This window comes from Castor canadensis, chromosome 18, assembly GCF_047511655.1.
Source record: "Castor canadensis chromosome 18, mCasCan1.hap1v2, whole genome shotgun sequence".
Taxonomy (NCBI): Eukaryota; Metazoa; Chordata; class Mammalia; order Rodentia; family Castoridae; genus Castor; species Castor canadensis.
Genome location: NC_133403.1, coordinates 41,707,147 through 41,733,132, shown reverse-complemented (window position 1 = coordinate 41,733,132; position 25,986 = coordinate 41,707,147). Strand labels below are relative to the sequence as shown.

Genomic DNA, 25,986 nt, shown 5'->3' with positions numbered 1-25,986 from the left:
CACTTTGTTCACAAACACTTAATCCAAGAGATAAATAACCCCAGCAGAGCAAAGATCTCATGATAGAATTCTATACCCAAGATAGACAAAGGTGGACATTTCGTTGCCTCTTCTGGTGAATGCCTGGTTTTCTAAGTTTTAGAAATACTGGATTTTGTTTCCCTCCAGCAGACAGTACTTTCCAGTGTCATTGTTATTTGGTTGCTTGGTTGGTTTTTTGAGGCAGGGTCTCACTACCTAATAGCCTAAGCTGGCCTTGAACTTGCAATCCTCCTGCCTCAGCCTCCTGAGTGCTGGGCTTACAGGCCTGAACTACCATGCCTGACTTTCCAGCATGTTCTGTGCCACATTTGCAGGCACCAGATTAGAAATAACTGCCCTCTCCAGTGATAAGCTACAGCCAAAAGCTTGCCCCTAAGGATTAAAGACCCATTCACTGAAGAATCCCCAGAACCGAAGAAACCACTGGGCCCTGAGCAGTCACACTGTGACAAGAGACAGGCTCCTCCAGATAGGACCTAGAGACTAAGGGTCACCAAGAAGTCAACATTCCCCAAACGCACTGAATCATGGACTGTAGGAGGTCCATGTATTCCCAAAAGATAGCGATTAGCCAGGCGGGGACAAGCCCCTTCTCCTTCCCAAGAGACACCTGTTCACACCAAAATCTTCACCCTCTGCCAATAAAAAAGCTATAAAACCCAGCTTCCAACCTGACTCAGGGAACCACTAGTTTCTGGGTCCCACTGTATGTCCTCCAAGTGGCCTTTCCTTCCTCTTCTCTGCAAATGAAACTTCTCTGACCTTTGCTGCTGCAGTCCACCTTTGATTTCCATCTAAGCACAGAACAAGGACCCTTGCCACCTGAGTGTCCCAAGCATCACTAGGACAACTGCTAGACACCACTGGCTTCTCCATTGTCCTCAGCCCCACTGCCTGCTCTAACACTTAGCAACCACCTAATAAATCACACTTGGTACCCAGTAAGAACAGTATGCAAAATAGCCACCAGTCACCTTGGCCTGGGTCATCATAACTCGTCACGTGGCTTTCAGATAAAAGGACAATGGTGAAGAAAGAACCCATATGGTGGGAAATGCAGCTGAAGGACCCTGCCAAGCCACATGGGCCTCACGAGACACTGCTTGGCACGGGGGCCTGGAGCTCAGGCTGACCTGACGTTTTCCGACCCCAGGCCCGAGATGAGCTTGTCTGCCGCGATCAGCCGCCTCTCCATCAACTCGGCCTCCTCCTGCAGCTTCTGCTTCTCTAGGATGGCTGCCTCGTATTTTGCCCCCAAGGCTTCCAGTTCCTTCTGGATTGCGGCCAGCTCGTTCTGGATCCTTTCTAGTTCCCGTTTGGTTAGGAAGAAATTCCGCTCCAGCCTGGCCACCTAGGTGGAGACAAGTTTCAGGACAATGGCAAAGGGACCACAGTGGGCGGAGATTAAATGGCCTGGGCTCGTGTCCACACTGCATTTCCCAGTGGTGTTGCTGTTCTCTGGGGCCACCATATACTCTGCTGAGGCAGTTGGATTTTTTTTAGAATTCTCTCTTAGACTGTTGATTGTAAAAGCCCTACATCCCAGGGCCAGTCACGGTAGTGCACACCTGTAATCCCAGCTACTTGGGAGGCAGAGATGGGAGGATCAAAGTTCAAGGCCAGCCAGGAGAAAAGTTAGTGATGCCCCATCTCAATCAATAAGTTGGGTGTGGTGATGAGTGCTTACGATCTCAGCTACGTGGGAGGTGGAGGTAGAAGGAGCACAGTCTCAGGCCAGCCTGGGCAAAAGCACGAGAACCTATTTGAGACACAATCTAAAAGGGGGGGGGCGGGGCACGGCTCCAGTGGATTGTTTGCCCAGTACCACAAATAAAGAAAAAGCCAGGCACACCATTAATGATTCCCGGCACCAAGCGAGCAGCGCACTTACTTTTTATGTGTACCAAGGTCACTAAGTCAGCACAGGGCTTCCAAGTCAAAAACTCAGAAGAACACAAGGGTAATGCTAGTGTCCCTGGTGGTAATAAAACTCTGACTTAGAAAGCAGAATCCAGGGGCTGGTGAGTGGTTCAAGTGGTAGAGCAGCTGCCTACCAAGTGTGAGGCCCTGAGTTCAAACCCAAGTGCCACCAAGAAAAAAAAAAAAAAAGAAAGCAGAATCCAAATAGGACTCAAAATCCTATTATATCAAACTTACAAGTTTTACATGAATCCAGTTGTTCTCAACTGAGGCTGTCCTTGCCCCACAGGGGACAGTTAGCAATGGCAAGACATTTCTGGATGTCACGGTGTGGGAGCAGAGATCAGAGATGTTGAGACAAACCCTACAGTGCACAGCACTGCCCCTCACAAGGAGGAATGACCCAGCCCTAAACATAACAGGACCGACGCTGAGAGCCTTGCATTAGTCCTAGGGAACAATTTAGAACGCCTTCCATCCTATACTTCTCCCACAAAATTTGGAGCTTTTAGACCTTGGCTCTGTCGCTCCACATAGCCTCTAAGTGAGGCTATGTATCTTGGGGTTACTTTTAGTGGGGAGACATGCTTATACGAGTTCAAGTCAGAATCTGCCTGGGGATATCCAGCACAGCTGTGGCCATGCTGAATGTGACTGCAGAGAGGGCTGTGGACAGGGGTGTCAGCCTCTCAGAGGGCACACCTTGTCTCTTTTGGGCTTGATCTCTCTGAAGACGTCGCAGTAGCCCATGACAGCCTCCACGAACTTCAGCATCCCCAGGCCTGCCTTGCTCACGGCCTCCATCTCCTCAATGGTGGTATTGAGAGTCCTCAGGAGGCCTGGAGGTCAAAGGCACCATGATGAGCACGCCTCATCTCGGGAAAAATAAAACTGGAGGTCAATCGCCTAAGCACAAAGGAAATATGGCCAGTTCCTTATTCCTCGGTGACCCTGGAGCAGAATCCAGACACTGCCCAAAGGATGGCAGTGTGGGACAAACAGCAATGGGTTTTGTGGATGTGGATTTGAAGATGTGTGTGAGGAAGTCAGCGACTGCCTAGCAAGCGTGAGATCCTGAGTTCAATCTCAGCTCTGCTGAGTCTGCCCAAGTCTGCTCAAAGGGAATGGGGCGCTCTACACCCAAAGATGCTTAGCTGTGTGTGGGCGATGCCATCCTCCCCATCTGTACTGCAGGGGCCTATGGAGGCCCTTTACTGGTAAGGGGTACAAGGGAAGAAGTCAGGTCAGACGGATGCTTGATGTCACAGTGACAGTGGTGAGATGCAGAGAACAAGGCCGAGCTGAGCCCCGCTAAGATCCTGCTTCCCGACTAAGAGAACTAGAGCTACTGCTGGACCTGTCTCACCTGGCATCAGCTGCCACTGTCCCCACCTTGGACAAGCCCCACCTAGCCCCATCTCTGGCTCACAGGCTGAGGTTCAGCTGTGGTCCCCAGCTCCATCCACTCACCTTTGATGTTCTTCACTTGGCTCTGGGAGATGGAGTCAAAGTCGATCTCCATCAGAGACCGCAGGAAGTTTGGGTCAGACATCATGCCCTTGGCCGTCTTCCAGTTGATCTCTTTGTAACCCTTCATGATGAGGATGCACTCGCAGACCGTCTGCACCTGCTTCGGGGGCTTCGCGAACGACCTGGCGAGAAACAAGAACCCACGTGGCTCAGACCCCAACCAGAGCCAGGAGCTAGCCCAGCGCTGACCCCAGAAAAGGCAGGGCAACAGGAAGCAAACAGAGGACACTGAGTCTGACACAAACATGGCTCCTGGGTGGACGCTCCCTGGAGCTGGGGTCCAGACCAGGCTCCCAGAACCGAACCAGCTGGGCGTCAGAATCTGAGGGAAGGGGTCATTAAAACACCAACCCAGGCTGCTCCGGGCATCTGAATCCCAGGTCAAGGTGGGGCCTGAGAACCTGCCTTTTAATTACACCCTGGGTGATTCCTCAGACTCTGAATGGTGGCTGCCGTCATTACTGTCATTATTGTCATCACCATCATCATTTTCCCTGTTTACCAGATGAAGAAACAGGTCAGAGCACTGGATGACCCACAGCCTGGGGGCTCTAGGGTCCCTGTACTCTGGTCTCCTTCCAGGCAGCCGACCCTTAATAGTTTTCTTTGGTTCAAATAAGACAAGGTTGTCTCTCTGGTTCTCCAACACTAGGTGTTCAGTGCCCTTAGCTTTCTGAGAACCAGGACTCCAAAAGGAACGGCAGATAGAATGACACACTGGTGCACACCAGGACTGTGCCCACACATGCCAGGCAGCCTGTAGACATGCTGAGAGAGAGGAGCAGGGGACAAAGGACACAGGAGAGACAGAGAAAATGAAGGAAAGGAAGAGAGAAGACCAGAAGGTGACAGAGGCTTCAGGTGGGCCTGGAAGCAGTAGGCTGGAGAGGCAAGAAGGAAGAGGACAGAAGGACAGAGGGAAAGGACAGAAAGAGAGAGACTTCTGTACTGGCCCAGCCTGTGGCCCCCCTCTCAAACTCCAGAGCCCTGGGCCCCTGCAGACAGGAAGAGAGGCAGGGACACAGTGCAAGGACAAGCCAGGCCAATGGCCAGGACAGAAGACAACACAAGTCCTGCACACAGCCCAGATATTAAAGTCATGGTCCTGAGTCTCCCAGGGAAGGCTCAGTTTTGCAGGTGTTCGTGAAGCAGGGTGCTGTCAATGTCTTTGAAAAGTTTCCTTCAGGACTCTGCACAATCACGGAGAGTCCAAGAGAGGTTTGAGGTTTCCAGACATGACACAGAGGGGCACTGGCCCAGGTGCTGGGTCCTGAGCCCTTGGGCAAGTTAGGGACCAGCTGGAAGTCTCAGTTTCCCAGTTTGTAAAGTGGGGATGTGGAGGTAGGGACTTCTAGGTCCTAATCCCTTGTGTCTATGAAAACGAACTTGTCTGGGACCTCATTTATCCAGAACTCCCCCCCACCCCACCCCCGCCGACACAGTTGCTGGGACCTCACTTATCCAGAACCCTTCCTTTCAGAATTCCAGATGACAGGGGCATGTGAGACACGGAGCTAGCACATCAGAGAACTGGAGATGTCACTATTTCCTGGTCCCTTTCTTCCCTCAAGCTGGAGCAGGAGATATGAATATTGCTGCCTTCCCTGACAGAAAATAATCACCCTAACCCCACTCCTGGCCTCGGGGACCCCGCCCCAGATGCAGGCTGTCTCCACTTTTCCCACGCTCCTGCCAGCCTCGAGACGGTGCCCCTAAACCTCCATCACCTGGCTAGGTCAGGCCCCACTGCACACAGCCAGAGCAGCGGGACGGGGGCTGTCCCTCCTAGCCTTCCCCACACAATCTCCCCATCTGCTGGCACACATGGGCTTCCAGGAAGAAGCAGACTGCACTGCCAGCCCCAGAGCCAGCTCAGGGCAGCAGGGGTCAGACCCCACGGGCTATGGAATGAAGGGCAGAAGGAAAAGCACCCCCCCCAGTCCAGGGAGCCTTTTCTACTTTCACATCAGAGAGCAGCCACTTCTAATTGCCCCTCCTCCTCACCTTCCTGGCCAAACATTAGTGATTTCTACAAAGGGGACTGGCATTATAGACAGGAAGTGTATTTTAAGGAATTAAAGAGTCACAAAATTTGCCCGTCACACTTAACATCCAAATGGCCTAAAGAGAGCCAGACTGTAGTCCAAAATCACAAAACTGTATCAAAACTTACACAGAGCCCCCCCCCCATATACACACACACAAAATCCCAAACCAATAAAAGATTTAAATTAAAAAAGTGAAACCATACAAGTACATTGTTCTACAGTCTCACAATGGCAAGCCATTTTAACTATGACACAATATCTAAAAGCCACAATATAAAATGCGGCTACAACCCACCACATAAAAAAAAACATACATAGCAAAACCAAACACACACGCAAACATCATTAACAAAGTCAAATGGCCAGGGACAAAATGGACTGGAAAAAAGTCTGCAGCTTGCTTTACAAATAAAAAGCTAATCTCCCTATTATATTAAAAGTCCCTGGAGGGCTGAAGGTGTAGCATGCTTGCTGGAGGCCCTGGGGTTCAATCTCACATACACAGACACACACACACACAGAAAACTGAGAAATGGTTGAGAAAAAACAAAAGCAAAAATAACAACAGAGCAAAGAAAAGGCAGCTGTATGGCTCTTACACACATTTTTCACCCATGACAATAAGCCACTTCACTCATAATAAAATAATTGCCAATTAAAACCAAACAAATAACACTCTGCGGCTGCAAAAGAAGCAAAACTCCAGCCCAGTGATGCCGCCCTCTGTGGGTGAGGCTATGAAAAAGCAGGTATTCTTAGAGAGTGCCCACGAAGATGTAAATTGGTTCCACCCCCCACCTGGATTTGCACCGACTAGAGACATTACAAATGCCCACATCCTTGGACCCAGGAAATATATCCTGCAGGTGGACTTGCCCGCTGCACGGTGAAACATGGTCAGGGACATGCTTTGCCTCGATGCTCATAAAAGCAAGGCAGGGTGGCAGGGGCTGGCTGGAAAAATGACCCACACAACAGAAAGTGATGCAGCTGCTACAAAATGTCAGAGACATTGGCCACCTACCAACATGCAAAAGAGCTGAGCCAAGTGCCACTGAGCAGAGAAACTGGAAAAATATAGTGTGTTGCCATTTGTAGCGAAAATGAAAGAAAAAGAATCCCCAAGTCAGGAACTGCAGGGACCTGGTGCACCTGGCTGCCTCCAGGGCTGGACAGTCAAGAAGCCTGGCCAGTGCCCGGCCCAGTGCTGAGAGAGCCCCTGCACTGCTTCATTAGCTCTTCGCAGCCATGTCCCTGGCATGGAGGGGACTGTCACCATCCTCATCACAGAGGATGAGGTACAGAGAGGTTAGCTGACTTACCAATGGATGTACTTCCTGTTCCAATAAAGACATGGGCCACTTTTAACTTTCTCAGGCAGGCAGCCATTCATGCTGCCTGTCTGTCTCATACTAGGGACAAGTTCAATGCTTATGTGATCCAGAAGATACCATAGGCTGGTGGGGACTCACAGTCCCTTCTAGCAGACAAGACTCTTTCAAAAGTCCTCCTGGCACTCTGCTGTCATGAACCACGTGTGCCATGTAGGGACTTGCACCCCACGCCAAGTACATCAATCCTCACGCAGCTCAGTCCTCCCCACTGTGCCCTGCAGGTGCCTGTTGACATTTTATAACATTTATCCTATGTCCTCGCAAAATGCAAAACTCCTTAGTAACTAGAGCAGTGTCTGCAGTGACCTTCAGGAAAAACTCAGTTTCCCCTCCCCAGAAGGACCAAACTCTTGTGTTCAAAGTCATGCATGTTCCACTAACAAGAACACAGGAACCAGGCATGATGACACACGCCTGTGATCCCAGCACTTGGGAGGCTGAGGTGGAAGGATGGCCAGTTCCAGACCAGACTGGGCTAAACGGTGAGACCCTGTCTCAAAAAAACAAAACAAAATCACACAAGGGGCCAGCATCTGCCCAGTGGAAGGCTGATTCCTGACTTGAGCAGGGGGCTTTCTGAACTATAGGATCTATGTGGTGCAGGACCAGGAGCACCCAGCCCCTTCAGCACGTGATGGTGAAGGGAGGAAGCAGAAGATGTGCTCCTGACCCAGGGGAATCCCTTCCCGTGCGGGCCAGGTGGCGTGGGGAGGGCTGGGTGGGTGAAGGTGACAGTCAGGATGCTGTTCCTTCTTGTGCTGCTCAACTTACCCACAAAACCCATTCCTGGTGTCCTGGGGAGACCAGGCCACACAGGGAGAAAGCTCTCCTGCCTACTCCACCCAAGCCCCTTGTCTAACAGCAGATAATCTGCAAAACATCTGGGGACCCCAATAGTGACCCATAGTGCCCATGCCTGGGAAGCCCATGTGACTAGAAGTGGACGGGTCTGGACCACCGGCCTTGGCTTGAGGTGCATCTTTGTCCTGCCATTTTCAACAGGGCACTGGCCCCGTGGGGACGCCCTGCAGAGTGTGGACTCTTGAATTATGTGTCCTATTGAGGACAGATTGGTACTGCCAATCTGGAGCCTGCCCTCCCTGGGTGTGCTAGCCTGGGTTCAAGGTCAGCAGCCCTGTTCCCGAGAGCTGGGGGCACAAGGCAAGACACTTTGTCTCCCCAGGGTTCACTCTCCTTTCTGGGAGTGAGGGCAGGGACAGTCCCCACTGCAGAGGGCTGGGCACATGGCTGACCTCTGATGTGAGTTCCATGGTACACGTCGGGGCACAGGTACCCCTGGGGTGCATGTAGAGATGCTCTTGTTACCTGATCTCTGTCACGTCTGACTTGTCCAGTTTCTGCAGCTCCAGCTTGGCGGCCTCCAGGATGGGCATGACTTCAGCCAGAGCAGCCTCAGCCTCAGCCTTCTCCACTGCAATGATCTTGTTCTGCTCCTCTATCTCCATGGCCTTCTCCTCTGACAGCTTCTTCTTCTCCTCCGCTGCGGGGGTGGGAGAGGGAGCAGGTGAGCCTCAGGCAGCTCCTCTACTGAAGCAGCAGGTTTCAAGGATTCTGGGGCAATGTGGTGGCCTCTGGCATTCCAGCTGGGACTGTGCAGGGGCAGGGTGGGAGTGGGGTCTCCAGCAGTGGTGGCTGCCTGGCTCTGGCCTTCCTCTACTGGCCCACCTGTGTGCCTTCCACTCTATCCCATGGCAGGTGACAGCCCCATTCTTGCCTGACCAGGGTTGGCCTGGGACCCCATGCCTATCTGTCTTGTTTTCTGGTTCACCGACATCTCTGCCCCCCCCCACCTCTCTCTCTCTCTTCCTTTTCTTATGTTCATTCAGGCCCAGCCCAAGAGCCGGCCCCTCTAGGGAGGACCACTTTGTCACCCTGCATGTGTACCATCACCACTGTCTGTCAGCTTCTGGACACTGACGTTTCCTTCAGTCTTTGGCATGAGCACTGTCTGGCTGCCTCTAGGCCCTGAGCAATTCCCCAGGGGCACAGTTCCAAAGCCTAAGCAGGGCTTAGCTCACAGGAGAGACACAAGGGTGAATAACACCCCCCAAATTTATACCCACTAAAGCCTTGCAAGGCACTCTTCTCTGGAGATGGTGTGATTAGTTAAGATGAGGTCACACCGGTCAGGGCGGGCGTCCTTGTAAGAAGGCCAGGCTTCACACCATGTATGCAGATCAAGTGATCAGCAAGCCCACAAATATGTACGACTACTCTGTCACAAAAGCTTTTTTGATGGCACTGAGGTTTGAACTCAGGGCTTCACCCTTGCTAGGCAGGTGCTCTACCACCTGAGCCACACTGCCAGTCCTTTTTACTTTAGTTATTTTTCAGGTAGGGTCTTGTGTTTTTGCCAAGGCCAACCTCAGACTTTGATCCTCCTACCTATGCCTCCCAAGTAGCTAGGATGACAGGTGCACGCCACCAAGACTGGATTATTGGTTGGGGTCTCACTAACTTTTTGCCTGGGCTGGCCTTGAACTATGATCCTCCTAATCTCTACTTCCTGACTAGCTGGGATGACAGGATTACAGGGAGGAGGTTTGTGTGGAGGTGGAGTGGAAGGACACATGTGTAAGCTGAGGAGTGTCTCCAGCCCTTCTCTTGGGTGTCCCTAGGCAGCCTGTCCTGCAGGGACAGGCCTATCACCAGCACCGGCCCCACACTCGCCTATGGCTGTGTTGGTGGCGATCTCCTCCAGCAAGGCCTCGCAGGCAGCGGACTTCTCAGCCAGCACAATCTTCTGCTCAGCCAGCTTTTTGTTCAGCTCATCCAGCTGGATAGAGGCCTCCTTCAACTTGTCCAGCCCGCCCTCCAGGCGCTTGCACTGGGCTGGGGACAGACAGCATCTGGTCACATCCAGATGCTCCAAATGCCCCCCAGGAGAAGCATTCTACCAGCCTCCCTGAGATTGTGCCAACTTGGGCTCTCCGGGGAGGAAAATCATTTTTTTAGAAGACATCGTGCATCTTGTAGTGCCTCTCCCATCAGTGTGGTATCAGCTAAAGGCAACAGATTTCTGAAAACTGTGCCCCACTTGACCGATCACCAGTGCCCTTCGAAAAAGTCCTTTCCAACAGAGCACTTTGCTGATGCAAGGATATCTCCAACACAGTGAAAATTAAAAGCCACCGAGTACACAGCCCAGCACTGAAAATAAATATAAGAGCAGGCCAGCATCCTAGCCACAGAGAAGAATTACCCCAAAAGGCAAAATCCATACAAACTGTCCTTTGCCTCATGAAACACCTGCTGGGCTGCGGGTGTAGCTCAACGGCAGGGCGTCTACCTAGCACACTGAAGTTCTGGGGTCCATCCCCAGCACCATAAAATAATGGAAAAATGGAAGGAAGGAAGGAAGGAAGGAGGGAGGGAGGGAGGGAGGGAGGGAAGGAAAAAAACCCTGCTTCAAAGCAAGCAAACACTGAAATCCTCATTCCTGAGGAAATGACACACCGTTCTGCCCTCAAGTCTTACCTATATTATACTGAGTTTTTTCATCCAGCAATTTTGAATATGTGTTAATAAAATCCAGATAATTCTTAGGAGTTACATAGTTGCTACGTCTCAACTTCTGGAGAAATTGTTTGCTAAATTCACCCACGGACTGGTGGACCAAAACCACGTGCTCCACCAGGTCGTCTATATTTTCTCCTGGGATCAGAGGATTATCACCTGGAGAAGAAGGAATGAAAAAGACCCCTCTTAAAGAAGGACGAAGAGCAGTTCTCAAAAAAGTGACAGATCAGGAACCAGGTATGGTGGCCCCAGCTACTTGGGAGGCAGCGGTAGGAGGACCTCCATCCAAGGCCAGCCTGGGCAAAGTTAGTGCAAGACCCTATCTGAAAAACAAACTAAAAGTAATGGCTGGGTGTGGCTCAAGTGGCAGAGTGCTCACCTAGCCAACTCCAGGCCCTGAGTCCGAAGAGATGAGAGGTGACCAGGGGACAAAACATGTTGGAAATAGGTAATGATGATGGTGGCACAAGGTTATGAACACAATTTGTGCCACAAGTACACTTAAAAAATGGATGAGATGGAAAAGATTGTTGCATATATTTTATCTAAATAAGAAAGACTTTTTTATTTAATAATAAAAAAAAAGAAGCTGGTGTGGTGGATCACACCTGTAATCCCAGTACTCAGGAGGTTGAGGCAGAATGATGGTGAGTCCAGTCTGGGCTGCATAGTGAGTTCCAGGCCAGCGTGAACTGTAGAGACTCTGTCTCAAGTAAGAAGAAGAAAAAGGAGGAGAAGGGAGGGAGGGGGGGGGAGGGAGGGAGGGAGGAAGGAAGGAAGGAAGGAAGGAAGGAAGGAAGGAAGGAAGGAAGGAAGGATCGGTCTTGTACTTGTAGGTGGCTTTTCTGGATTTTGGAGGCACACTGTGGCAATTTCTTTAATACAGAAGTCACTTTTTCCCTACTGTTAGGAAGCTGTTTTCCCGAAGGGCTCAGACACCATGTGGAGGGGGGCTGGGACTTCAGGGGAAGACACCACAGCTGATCCCAGCAGAGCAAACTTCCCCGGGATCTGGAAGCCCTCACCCAGCCATTTCCCCGCAGATACCTGTCTCCAGCACATATGGGGCAAAGGCCAGCCTTCCTGCAAACCAGCCAGAGGAATTCATGATACTTCCAGTGTCAAGATCACATGGCTCAGATCATCTGACAGGCTGAGATGCTACAGCGTACAGGTACAGGAAAAACTGCCTCACAGAAAGCCACCCTTTTGGGGCATAGTCACCTCAACTCCAGGAAATATCTTCCAAGGGGAAAAATTCCAAGTAAATTTTGAGTGACCTCATGAACAGCACTGCAACATTGAATAACAAAAGCCAAATCCAGGTGCTAGCTCATGGAAATAATTAACACGCCCATGAAAACTAGGAGGGCGCTACAACAGGAACAAATGTGGCCCCCTGCTTGCTTTTATAAATAAAGTTTTATTGGAACACAGCCACGGCTGCTCAATTACATACTGCCTACGTATGTAAATATGCAGGCTTTCACCATACAAGGACAGAATTCAGGAACTTCAGCAGAGTTCCGTCTGGACCTTTCCAGAAAAAGCTCGCCAGCTCTTGAGTTACGTCAGCAGAACAAGCATTCTCTTGGCCTCCTTCCCAGGAAAAGGAAGCTGTGCTTAAAGTTCAGCACAGAAGGGCTATTTATTTATTTATTTATTGGATACATATTTATAAGGTTAAAGAATTTACATGGCATTTGTCATAAATCTGATCCAGTTAGAACCATAGGAAGATTTTCCCCTGAAGATAAATTGACTTGTTTTCTCATTCAAAGATTGAAATTAAAACCTAAGGCCTCCTGTGTTTGAGACTTTAGAGAGAGGTTCAGTATGGAATGAGTCTGTTTACCTAACGGTCCCTGGGATCCCCTGGTCAGGGATCAGCACACTTTTCCTGTTGCTTTTTCTTTTTTGAGATAGAGTCTCATTGTGTATACTAGACTGGCCTTGAACTCACTGTGTAGCCTGGGCTGGCCTCAAACTCATGATCCTCCTGCCTCTGCCTCTCAAATGCTAGGATTGTAGGCCTTCTGTCAGTAATAGCATGGTCTCTGTTACTGTGCAGCTGTGGACTAAAAGCAGTCGTAATGTTAATTAATGGGTCTGTGTTCCAATAAAACTTTATTTACCAAAACAAGCAGTGGGCCACGTCTGGCAGCAGGTCGTGGCTTTTCTAACCCCCAATTCAGATATTGTCCAATCAGTGTTATCCTAAGCTGTCCTTATAAGTTTCCTGAAATCTCTTTGGGCTGAGCCACAACAGAAAACAAAAAAATCACCCTTATGTTAAAAAGTCACTCGTTATCATAGGGGTGACAGTGATGGATTTTTACGGGACTAACGTCAACGTCAGAAAAGTCAAAGCAAACTTCTTTCTCAGACCAACCGTATAGACCCCTGACAGCTGTGACTTACCCAAGAATGACTTAGCAACAGCATGCAGGGCCTGGGGAGGCCAGGGCATGAACCAATCAATGCCAGTGTTATTCACCAGACCTTGAAAAGAGAGAGAGGAAAGAGACGATAGCTCTGCCACCCCAAGAGACTTAAGGACACCCATACTGCTTCAGGGCCCACCAAATGGAAATGGCCACCCATGCCTGGGTGTGATTCTCGAAAGCAATTTCTCTCTCTGACATCGGGCACTACTGACATGGGGTCACACAACCCTTTGATGCAGGGGCTGGCAAGGTTTTGTGGGATTTTCTTTTTCTTGGTTTTGGTTTTGTTTCTCTCTCTTTTTTATTAGCATATATTAAGTGTATGATGGGATTTCATTGTGATCTTTCCATACATGGTCAAATTCTTATCTTCTTGCCCCTTCTTTACAAACAATTTTAATGGGTTTCATTATTCTACTTTCATGTGTATGTAGGAACCCAGTGCTGGTGGCTCACGCCTGAAATCCTAGCTACTCAGGAGGCAGAGATCAGGAGGATCACGGTTCGAAGCCAGCCTGGGCAAACAGTTCTCAAGACCCTATATTGAAAAAACCCAACACAAAAAAAGGGCTGGTGGAGTGGCTCGAGTGGTAGAGCTCCTGCTTATTAGCAAGAGTGAGGCCCCGAGTTCAAATCCCAGTGCTGCCAAAAAGAAAGAAAGAAGGCAAAGATACATGGGAAGTACTTTGGCCATATTCAACAGAGGGTCTCTTTTGCCCTCCCATGTCACTGGTTCCAACTCCCAAATGATTTTCCTGATTTACACTCGTATCATTCATTTTAGGGGTTTTTAAGGTCTAAATTTGCACTATGAGATGTTTAGTGCATCTCTGGTTTTGACCCACTGTGCACTGTCCCTCCCCTGTCAAGTTGTGACAACAGAAAATGTCTTCAGATATGATCAGTTGTCCCCTGGGGGCCACTCTCCCATTAGTCATCTCTGTTCTCAAGGCAGATTCTGCACTTTTTATGAGGCTGGCAGATTTTTCCCAAATGGGTGAGAACAGAGAGCCACCCTCCACGAACAATGCCTGGGAGAATGGGCAAGTCCCCGTGCCAAGAGGATGTCATCCACGCCTGTGGGTAACTGTGAGGGACCAACGAGGGGGCACCCCACAAAGCACGGCCCACATTTCAACCTAATGCCATGTCCTGCTTGACTCTGGCAGGGGAAGCTAAAGAGGCCAAAGTCCCCAATGTAGCCACCCTGCCGCTCTGGGGACAAAGGAGGCATGGCTCCGCTCGGGGTACCTGGGAAGTTCCTGCACCAGGTCCGCAGGGTCTCCCCCACGGGTGACATGCCGAGGACAATGTGCAGGTTGTTGGCGCTCTTGTTCACAAAGTACTGCCACACGGACTCCTTGGCCGGCCCCAGGCCGTGTTTCAGCGCCTCCTGTCCCAGCTGGCTGAGGACCGTGTCCTTCTCCTCCTCCGGGAACAGCGCAGGGACGATCCCTAGGAAACAGGCACAGGGAGATGGCTTGGAGGGCACAGGCTGTTCCCTCCCTGGGCGCTGAGTGAAAGGACAGAAGTGTGACATCATGAGAAGGACAGTGCATGCCCAGTGGAGGAGCAGGTGGAGAACAGTGGCTCACTCCCTGTGTGCAAAGCCCTGTCCTGCCCAGTATCTGATGCTTTCCTGTGTGGAAGATCAACACAGCAGGCTGAGCTGCTCGCCTTCTCAGAGCCCCTTCCTCTCTCTTCCCCACTATCCCCATGGACTCCAGAGGGACCACGTACAACACAAAGCTAGAAATCACCACTGCACCAAGAACATAGTCTCAGCTACTTTAAATGACCCACAAGGAGGCCGGGAGAGGTGGCTCACGTCTGTAATCTTAGCTACTCAGGAGGCAGAGATCAGGAGGATCACAGTTCAAGACCAGCCCTAGCAAAAAGTTAGCAAGACCCCATCTCAAACAACAATGCAAGCATGGTGGTATGCACCTATGATCCCAGCTATGAGGGAAGCACAGGTAGGAGGATGGAGGTCAGAGGGCAGCCCCCCAGGCACATTCACAAGACCCTGTCTGAAAAAAGGGCTGGTGGAGTGGCTTGAGTGGTAGAGCACCTGCCTAGCAAGCACAAGGCCCTGAGTTCAAACCCCAGTACCACCAAAAAAAAAATAATAATAATAATAATAATAATAAATGACCCCTGAGACCCCGCATCATGCAGCCCCTCCAGTTGTCCCATATCCTGCCACCAGCTCACCATACCCCTGCCAGCCCCGGTACCTGACGTCAGCATGTTGTTAATAAGCTCCAGGAAGCCCTCCTCGGCCACCTGTGCATCCGTGAACAGAAAGATCATGGTCTTGTTCTCAATTCCGAGCTTCAGGTAAAGGTTCTTCAGGTCTTCCCGGAAAGAGTTCTCCGAGTAGCCTCGGCTCAGCATGATCTCAAACACCTGGGGACACAGGACACAAAGTCACCAAGGCCATCTGCCTCCTTCCCCGGCCTGCTGCACAGTGGGGGAGCTGCCAGGATACCAGAGAGCCTGTGACTTTGTGCCTCTAGAGACATGACCCCATGGGGCAGAGGGACGCAGGGTGGCGAGGCCAGGTGATTCAGCCAGCCTCACAAAATGCTGAGTGAGGAGCTTAGAGGCAGAAGACAGAGTGGCCTGGTTTTGTCACTGCATGACCTGCATTCTGTATGTGCACACATGTGTGGCAGGGCATGAGTGTGCAGAAAGCATGTCAGGTGGGAACCAGGAAGGGACACCGGCATGGGAAGGAGGACCTCAGAGTCACACGGGGAGGGTGTGCAAGGCACAGGCAGGCATTTGTTCTGGCTCAGAGGCAGAAGTGAGGACTTCCATGGTGACAACAGCCACAACTTTGGAAATGTGACATTTATAGTGGCTGAGACAACTGCTGTCACCTCCCCTCCACCCCACTCATCCACACCAGGTCACACACACCACCGCCACTCTCATACTTGGCCAGTCATGCAGACACTCAGTTGCTGTTATACTCACTCAGTCATTCCAAGACCTGTTACTTGCAGTCACACTCGCTCAGACACCACACACACCTCTCACACACACATACACTATCACACCTACACCCAGTCACCCAGACACGTGGTCACATCCACACTGCTTTCACTCTCACTCAGACTTGCACACTGACACAAAATCATGTACCTAAACTTGAGGCAACAAGGACGCCTTCCACCCACAGGGAATTTGGTCTCCTGTCCTGTCCCACGCAGATGCCCTGGGTCCCCTGAGTGAAGCCCTCTCCCCACCCCTCATCGGCTCCTGGGACCTCTGGTGTGAACACCTGCTGTCTAAGCTGCTCTTAGCCCAGCATGCCCTCACCCTCCTCCTGGCTGTCCTCTCATGCCACCTCAGATAACCTGTGGGGTCTGTAAGATTCTAAGAATGGACACACTGCTGGGAATAGAAAACGGTGCAGCCGCTGTGGACAGCACTTTGGTGGCTCCTTGAACAATGAACCACAGAGTGGCCCCAGGACCCAGAAACCACACTCCTGGGAGTAGCTCCAAGACTTCCAGAAACACATCCACAGGAGAACTGCACATGAATGCTCAGCACAGCCTGTCCATAATCACCCAAAGATGGAAACAACCTGAAGGCCATCCAAGGGGGAATAGATAAACAAAACATGGCAGTCACACAATGGACTATTATTTGGCCCAAAAAAAGGAATGAAGTACAGACACAGGACACACCCAGGATGGACCATGAAACCATGGAGCTGAGAGGAATGCCACAGACTGCTTTACTCTGTGCTCGTGAAGGTCTTGCACAGGGCCATCCACAGAAACAGGAAGGAGACTCGAGGTGCTGAGGGCTGGGGGAAGTGGGGTGATGGCTGCTAAAGGGCACTGGGTTTCTCTGGGAAGGATCAGAAATGTCCTAAGGGAGGCGTGGAGATGGTCACACATTTCTGAATAGATTTTCAAGGGGTGAACTGTACAGTCTTGAATAACATCTCATTTAAGAAGAGAAGGAGAGAGAGATCCCAAGGGTGACCCCAACCGTGTGTGCTGGCCATGCCAATGTGACCACGAGCACACAGCCAAACTGTGGCTTTCCGTTTGGGCCACGCCCGCCACAATTCACATGAGTTGCTCTGTATTTGACTTTTGGACTTGATTTGATGTCGTCTGCGTTCCAAAAAACACTGCAAGAATTAGACACAAGCCCAAAAGAAACAAAAATAAGCAAACCAGCAGCATGTGCCATGAAAACATGGTGCGACAATCTGCTATCTTTTTTTCCTAATGGTCGCGTGACCTGCTGATTGCCAGCAGTGGTTGGGGAGAGTGAGGGGACACAACTCACCTCATAGCCGGCTGTGAAGGCGGCCAGCCTGGCAAGGGACTGCTTCCCCGAGCCCCCAACACCCACCAGCAGCGCATGGCCTCTATCCATGCGGATGGTGCGGTGGACATGGATCAGGTGCTCCAGGGCATCGTCAAAGAGCACCAAGTTCATCTTGGTGTTGGTTTCATTATACTCCTCAAGGATTTCCTGAATTAAAAAAATAAATCAGCCAGGCACCAGTGGCTCACACCTGTAACCCCAGCTACTCAGGAGGCAGAGATCAGGAGGATCGAGGTTTGAAGCCAGCCCCAGGCAAATAGTTCACGAGACTCTATCTTAAAAAACCCATCACACACACAAAAAAAAGTGCTGGTGGAGTGGCTCAAGTGCTAGACTGCCAGCCTAGCAAGTGTGAGGCCTGAGTTCAAGCCCCAGAGCTGCCAAAAAAATAAGATAAAAGTAAAATAAACCAGCATCTATCAATTTCAAGAGTCAGTCTTTCTTTTTTTGTTCAAGAGAGATGGAGAAGAGAGAAGAATTTTTTTTTCTGAACATCTATGTTTGTTGAACTAATTAAAGCATCTGGGCTTCTGGGGTGAAATCTAGTGTCTATAATCAAGTTTCAGCTGGGTGGCCTCTGCCTGGCCAGCCATGAGCCAAAACAGATTACAGGTGTGGGAACCGCTGGACCAGACACAAGTCCACACTCCGAACCCTAAGATGGGGACAGTGGGGCCTGGCCACACCTGGAATAGAGCCTTGGCCGCCTCGTAGTCCTGGATGTCTTCATACACCCGCGTCTCCTCTTCGTGCAGAGCCATGCGGAAGTCCCCAAACAGAATAGGGTCCCTCATTACCACCTCCAAGTCACTGTTGAAATGCTCTTCAACCAAGTTTTTTATGTGATCTTGCACCTGAAAATAAAAGACCATTTTAGGACCCAAACCCAACAGCAGTACATGAGCCACCTGTCGGGGAAAGAACACACGCCATGATCAGCTGAATAATTTCCCGTGATTTTCCCCCAGTGGCTACAAGGTACTTGATAACCCACCCTAGTTACCTGTTGACTTTTATTGTTAGTGTCTATTTTTAAGTAATTTAATGTCACTTGTAAAATATTGGGGTTTGTTGTTGTTACTTGGTTTGGGGTTTTTTTTTTTACACTTGTTTTACTCGGAGAAGAATTTCGTGGCTAGCATTTCGCACCTGCTGCTATGTTTGCGTGTACTCACCAGTTGCTTATCTGTTTCGTTGATCAGTCGATCATGGAAGACCCTCAGACACTCATTCCTCCAGACCCTCACCATCTGGGTCACCGTCTGGAACCTACAGGACAGAGGGCAGATTCAGCCACCAGGTCCTCTGGAGAGGACTGGGGCCAGTGCTACCGTTTCTCAGATGGGTGCTGGGGATGGGGGCAGCATGGGGACCACTGTCTATTGTTCTTCCCTTCCTCTACTCTTTATGTTAATGAAATCTGATCTGAAGTTCCTCCAAAGCCAAGAAATTAAATGCAAAAAAAGTCATCATCCCCTCCTATCCTACTGCCGGGAAGAAGAACATTCTCTTTAAACAGAATAAATAGTACAAAGTGAGCTGCTGCACGCGCTTGCTGGAGTACAGGAACTCAAAACAGCACTGGGGCCACTCACAGTCCCTTTTGTAAGAACCAGTGTCATCTGTCTCCAGTTCCAGAACTTTCTCTGCAGTTTTTTCCTGGCAAAGTGTTTCGAACACACACACCAAAACACCTGGCATGCCCTCTCCCAGCTGCTGTTCTGACCCCATCAAGGTTAAGTGTGGCCCATGGCAAGTCCTCAGCTCACTTCCTAGTGACTGATATGAACCTCTAGTTTAACTGTGCTTGCAAATCGACATTCACGCAGACAGAAGTCTAGATGTAACGTTTAAAAATTTATACTAGACTTAACTCCTTCCTGTTTTCTGCACTTACTTCTCCTAAAGACCCACTGGCCACTCATGGCTGCACGAGGGGAAGGTTTCACGCTGACAGAGTCCACCTCCAGGCCTGAGAAGGAAGGTGAGTGAGGCCTGCAAACCCCGCCCCCGCCCAGGCCTCCGACTTCTGCTTCCCTTGGCTCCACCTGTCTTCAGCCCAGGAGCTCACAAAGCATCAAGAGTGAAGCCAATGTTTCTCTCTTTTCTTCACTTAATATAAGCAGAAACTTTGGGTAACTGATCAATATACTGATTCATCAAGTCCATTGATAAACCCTCTGTCTTAAAAGAACAAAAGAGGACCAGTCTGTAATCCCAGCCACTTGCGAGGTGGAGATTAGGAGGATCATGGTTTCAGGCCAGCTTGGGCAAAAAGCTAGTAAGGCCCCCATCTCAACAAAAAACGTGTGCATGGTGGCACACGCCTGTCATTCCAGCTACATGGGAGGCAGAAGTAGGAGGGTCTCAGTCCAGGCCAACCCAGGCATAAATGCAAGACCCTCGTCAAAAAATAACTGAAGCCAAAAGGGTGTGGTTCAAGTGGTAGAGCACCTGCCTAGCAAGCACAAGGCCCTGAGTTCAAGCCACCTGAATGAATGAATAGATAAAGGCATATTTTAGTGAGACAGACAAACTCACCGCTCCGGGTTAGTGAGGACAAGACCATTAAACACCCGGGAGAGATCTCGAAGGTTGAAGATGTAATGGAACTTGGAAGGGGTGGGCAGCAGGTCCTGAACAATGTTTTTGTAAAGTACCAACGTGCAAGAGGTCAGCGTGGTGCTCATGGCCATGATGCTCTCATGAAAGTTCTAAAAACATGAAAAGAGCCCCAGTGTCCATCAGTGGGTGCACAGGTGGATACACAAGACACAGCGTGCTCACAGGATGGGACACTCAGCTACAGAGAGGAGGGAAACCGCCATGGGCAACAACATAGATGAACCCAGGACACATGGCGCTGGGTGAAAAGAGCCATGCAGAGGTCACTTATCATAGGAGCCCATATAAACTCCACTGATAGGCAAGTGTGTAGAAAGGAAAGGTAGATTCATGGTTTTCCAGGGGATGATGGATCAGGTGGGAGCAGCTGCTCATGGGTACTGCTTTCTTTTGGGGAGCAGAGAAAATGTTCTGTCATTAGGTAGTGGGGATGGCTGCATGACATGAATGAAAGTACCTCTAAATTCTATGCTTGAAAATGGTAAGAGTGAGGCTGAGCTCAGGGGTACACACCTGTAATCCCAGCTACTTGGGAGGTGGAGGTGGGGAGGATCTCAGTTCAAAGCCACCTCAAGGCAAAAAGGTAGTTAAAGTCCATCTCAATCAATAAGCTAGGGCTGGTGGTGGAGGTAGGAGGATAGTAAACTAGGCTGGCCCCAGACCCTATCTAAAAAATAACCTAAAGCACAAAGGGCTGGCAGAATTGCTCAAGGGGTAGAGCACCCCAGTGCCATAGGACATAATTGAAATAAATGGGCTCCAAATGAGGAGACAAGTGAATCAGTGGTGACAGCACTGACTGTGGCTACCGAGTGTCTGCCACATGCCAGGCAGTGTGCCCCACACTTCACGGGCGTCTCCCTGGTTTAATTCTCCCCAAACCAAGTGAAGCATGCACTGTCGTCACCTCCCTGTTGCAGGGAGAACAGGGCAGGAGAGGTTGAGGGACATGCCCAAGTGCAGGCTAGGGACTGAGTGGAAAGCCCCAGTCCCATGGTGGCCTCGCTCCTGGAACCCAATGTGGCACCTGTGACTCAGGGTCACATCATGGCTTCCGTAAGCCCGTGCCCTCTTCCTTTCTGACCCCTTCCTCTATGAAAATATAATATATTATAATATAATAAAACTAGGGCTGATGAAGTGGAGAGGCTCAAGTGGTAGAGTGCCTGCCCAGCAAGTTCAAACCCCAGTACCAGCAAAAAAGAAAAAATGAAAATATAATAAAATTACATTTTATGACTGCATTGGTATAATTTTTTCCCTTCTGATTCTGAAAGAAATGAAATCATTCTCATGGGCCTGGCCTTGGCCCCACCAGGCCTGATGTGCAAGCATGTATCCCTACCCGATACCATGTCCCCAAGTTTAGCTTCTGGTTAACACTAAGTTACCGAGGTGTGGCCTTTCAGGATGGAGGAATAGATCAAGTGCAGCGACTCCTCGGAAGGAAATGGCACGTTGAAGACGTTGAAGAGGGAGATGAACCTGGGGTCCACCTCATTGCGGCCTCCCCCGGCCTTGCCCATGGCGGCAATGAAGCTCAGGTCTCGGATGCTCTTGCAGTTCAGCTCCTTCCCGCGGTCGTACAAGAAGCCCTTCTCCAGGAGCAGCTTCAGCAGAGCAATAGGCTGCTGTGTGCCATATTCGTCCACCTGGAGGAATTGGTGGTGTTAGAGGAAAGAGTGGAGGCTACAAAAAGCAGGACTCAGAGGGGCCCACGCTGGCCATCTACAGCTCGGATCTCCAGCCTGGCACTCTCTCAGAGCCACCTGTTTCCATTGCACAGGCTTCTCAGAGTTTGTGATGATAGATGAACTTGTGGTCTTTTTCAGTCCGTCTCCCTCCCTAGACTGGGAGCTCCATGAAAACAGGGGCTGCAGTTTTACACATGCCACAGCACCAGGCCCACAGGAAGGGCTCAGTAAAGAGAGTTAACAGGATAGATAGAGGATGGGTGGGTGGATAAGTAAATGGATAAACAGTTATGGGTGAGTGGATGGGTCAGAAGATGAATAAGGAGAAAAAGAGATGAATAGATTTGGAGAGCGGATTATGAAAAGCCTATGAGAACTGGACATAAGCAAGGTGAGGTGCAGCCTCCCTTACCTGTAGGCCAAGATAGGCACAACCCTGGCCACAAAACAGAAAAAAAGCAGAACAGCTGCATCTCCTAAGCTTGTATTCTGAGAAGCAGGAAGGCAGGTTTCTCCTGTGACAATGTCACACCCTCCCCCCAGAGCCTCTGCTCCACCCTGTTTGCTGCTGTTTATTAAAGGCCCTGAAGGAGGGTGGGGTTTGGGGTGGATGCTTTTGCTTTTTGCCTTGGGCTTTTTGGAGTGGGAAGCTTTTGGAAGGGAAAAGAATTGCTAAAAGGAAATTGCTAAAGGGAAAAGAATGGCTAAGAGAACTTTAACATAGGCTTTAGAAAAAAAAAAGCGAAAGAAAGAACTTTAACATAGGCTTTAGAAGCTAAAGAAAGGCCGAAGAGAACATGGGACAGTGCAAGATAGAGGACAGAGACTTTGCAAGTCTGAGCACCAAGGCTTTAAGAAAGCTAAAGAGATAAGTTGATACAAGAAAGAGTAGGAAATACTCTGGAGTTAGTAGGTATAGGTAAGAACTTTCTCAATGAAACCCCAGCAGCACAGCAACTAAGAGATAGCATAGATAAATGGGACCTCATAAAACTAAAAAGCTTCTGTTCATCAAAAGAAATGGTCTCTAAACTGAAGAGAACACCCACAGAGTGGGAGAAAATATTTGCCAACTATACATCAGACAAAGGACTGATAACCAGAATATACAGGGAACTTAAAAAACTAAATTCTCCCAAAACTAATGAATCAATAAAGAAATGGGCATGTGAACTAAACAGAACTTTCTCAAAAGAAGAAATTCAAATGGCCAGAAAACACATGAAAAAATGCTCACCATCTCTAGCAATAAAGGAAATGCAAATTAAAACCACTCTAAGATTCCACCTCACCCCTGTTAGAATAGCCATCATCAGCAACACCACCAACAACAGGTGTTGGCGAGGATGCGGGGAAAAAGGAACCCTCTTACACTGTTGGTGGGAATGTAGACTAGTACAACCACTCTGGAAAAAAAATTGGAGGCTACTAAAAAAGCTGGACATCGATCTACCATTTGATCCAGCAATACCACTCTTGGGGATATACCCAAAAGACTGTTACTCCAGAGGCACCTGCACATCCATGTTTATTGCGGCACTATTCACAATAGCCAAGTTATGGAAACAGCCAAGATGCCCCACCACTGACGAATGGATTAAGAAAATGTGGTATCTATACACAATGGAATTTTATGCAGCCATGAAGAAGAATGAAATGTTATCATTCGCTGGTAAATGGATGGAATTGGAGAACATCATTCTGAGTGAGGTTAGCCTGGCCCAAAAGACCAAAAATCGTATGTTCTCCCTCATATGTGGACATTAGATCAAGGGCAAACACAACAAGGGGATTGGACTATGAGCACATGATAAAAGCGAGAGCACACAAGGGAGGGATGAGGATAGGTAAGACACCTAAAAAACTAGCTAGCATTTGTTGCCCTTAACACAGAGAAACTAAAGCAGATACCTTAAAGCAACTGAGGCCAATAGGAAAAGGGGAACAGGTACTAGAGAAAAGGTTAGATCAAAAAGAATTAACCTAGAAGGTAACACCCACGCACAGGAAATCAATGTGAGTCAATGCCCTGTATAGCTATCCTTATCTCAACCAGCAAAAACCCTTGTTCCTTCCTATTATTGCTTATACTCTCTCTACAACAAAATTAGAAATAAGGGCAAAATAGTTTCTGCTGGGTATTGAGGGGGGGGAGAGGGAGGGGACGGAGTGGGTGGTAAGGGAGGGGGTGGGGGCAGTGGGGAGAAATGAACCAATCCTTGTATGCACATATGAATAATAAAAGAAAAATGAAAAAAAAAAAAAAAAGAAAGCTAAAGAGAGAATGCTAAAGAAAAGCTGCAAGCCTAGGGGCAAAAAACTTTAAGAGCAATTAGGCTAAAGATAAGCTGAGAGCAAACATGGGACAGTGCCAGTCTCAGGAAAGAGATTTTAAGGAAGGTTTTAAAGAAGGTTTTAGAAGCAAGGTTCTAAAGCGCTGCAAGGACTAACGCCTTAAAGAATAAAGAGAAAAGAAGCAATGAGGGTTGGGCGTCTCCACCCGAGCACCCAAAACACCTGAATCCACTTTCTGTCTGTCTATCTATCCTGTCTTTTCTGATCTCTAGTCACCCCCAGTTAAGCCCAGTTAGGTTCAGTAATAACCAGGAGCGAGAGAAAAAGCTTGCTCTAACAAGGGAGGGAGTGAGAAAACAGCGCCCCCTCCAAAACAGATGACTAAACATATGGATGGATGGATGGATGGATGGATGGATGGATGGATAGGTAGGTGGTTAGTTGGTGATGGGTGGATGGGTGGGTGGGTGGGTGGATGAACGGGTTGATGGATGGTGGATGGGTGGGTGGATGGATGGATGGATGGATGAGTGGATGCATGAACAGATACTGGCTTTGCACACAGTCCTTCTAGAAGAAAGATTTTTGGAAAAATGGCTCTGTAAAATGATATCAATGTAAATTCCAGTGTGCTAAGAAAACATCACCTCTCAGACTCCGACCCAGAAACACTCATGGTGCAGCTGAAGCTCCTGGTCCTGGGTGAACCCCGAGGAGTTCCCGGAAAGTGTCTGCCTCTGCTTTTCACGTGAAAGGAATAGGAGGTCTCAGCGGGCCCCAACCCCCTTGTTGGAGAAACCAGTACCAAACACCCCGTGTAGATAAGATAAGCAATGCGGCAGGGCGCGGTTAGGGCATATAGAATGTGAGGAATGTCAGCAGGAGGTACGTGCAAGATGTGAGGTACGCGCAAGATGTGCTCTGCCTGCTTGCCCAATGTTGATAACGAAAATATGCACGCCACCGCAGTCTATATAAGATTTCCCCTAAAGAGGCTCAGGGTCGTGTTTTCCTAACCGGTCCTGCGTGTCCGTGTGGGAGCTCGACCCTGGCTAGCCAGCCCAATAAACTCTGCTTTGTTGATTGCATTCACGCCTGGCTCTCTGTCTCTCGGGGGAATAGGATTCCGGGTCCTAACATTTGGAGGTCCCACCGAGATTTCATTTTCTCGAGAGACAGAACCTGCCTGCGAGAAAGCAGGGGCGATCCCAAGTCCTAGGCGTTGGGAGGGGATCCCAGACCCTCATTTGGAGGAACTTGAGTGTTCCATTTGGGCCGCGGCGGGGATTCGGCCAATCCCCAGGAGATTCATTCTGGGAATCTCGCAAGGAGGACCACAGGGTCCTATTGGGAGAGGCTTTCCTCTCATTTGGGCTCGAGCATTTTAGGAACCCTGGCGCCAGGTGAAGAACTAATTGAGCTAGTCGACCGACCACCCGTCAAGTGGATGCCTTTCGGCCTGATATCCCAGTTGGACGGTGAGGAGGTTGAATGGGGTGCGCACCAGTGTGAGAGAAGGACCGGTCCGAGCGAGTGCTGGAGAGTGTTGTGTGTGTGTGGAATTATTGTTGCCTTTACCCTTTTTGTTCTATCTCTCTTGGTGTTTGAGTCTCCTTCCACAATGGGACAGGGACAAACAACCCCAAAGTCTCTGATCCTTTCTCACTTTTCAGAAGTTAAAGAAAGGGCCTTAAATGCGGGTCTGGTCATCAAGAAAGGTAAGTTCGACACCTTTTGTTCTGCAGAGTGGCCCACCTTTGGAGTCGGGTGGCCCATTCAAGGTTCCCTCTCCCTAGACCTGATCACTAAGGTTAAAGCAGTCATTTTTCAGCCAGACAATCGAGGCCATCCAGACCAAGTTCCTTACATTTTGGTTTGGGAGGATCTGGTGAGGAACCCTCCCCCTTGGTTAACAGTTTTTCTGACCCACCCCTCCAGTTCGGCCCCCGGGGCTAAAACCCCAGTCACGCCCGCCTTGGTCATAAAGGAGGAGGAAAAACTTCCTCTTCCCACCTTGACCGGTCCTCAAATTAGGGCATCTCCTTCACCATCTCCGGTCTTACCAGAGAGTTCCCCCCTTTACCCATCCCTC

General features: G+C 49.7%; 1 protein-coding gene across 1 annotated transcript in view; it reads right to left on the bottom strand.

Moving 5' to 3' along the window:
- Positions 1-25,986, bottom strand: part of Dnah10 (dynein axonemal heavy chain 10) — a 130,037-nt gene that overhangs the window by 18,206 nt on the left and 85,845 nt on the right. The window contains exons 47-60 of the mRNA XM_020161470.2: positions 21,297-21,557; positions 19,822-19,994; positions 18,456-18,549; positions 17,967-18,134; positions 17,239-17,427; positions 15,159-15,330; positions 14,173-14,376; positions 12,896-12,976; positions 10,433-10,630; positions 9,626-9,787; positions 8,261-8,435; positions 3,433-3,614; positions 2,665-2,801; positions 1,176-1,393 (exon numbers count right to left, since the gene is read on the bottom strand). Coding sequence (XP_020017059.2) covers positions 1,176-1,393; positions 2,665-2,801; positions 3,433-3,614; positions 8,261-8,435; positions 9,626-9,787; positions 10,433-10,630; positions 12,896-12,976; positions 14,173-14,376; positions 15,159-15,330; positions 17,239-17,427; positions 17,967-18,134; positions 18,456-18,549; positions 19,822-19,994; positions 21,297-21,557 — 2,414 coding nt within the window. The remainder of the gene's footprint in view (positions 1-1,175; positions 1,394-2,664; positions 2,802-3,432; positions 3,615-8,260; positions 8,436-9,625; positions 9,788-10,432; positions 10,631-12,895; positions 12,977-14,172; positions 14,377-15,158; positions 15,331-17,238; positions 17,428-17,966; positions 18,135-18,455; positions 18,550-19,821; positions 19,995-21,296; positions 21,558-25,986) is intronic.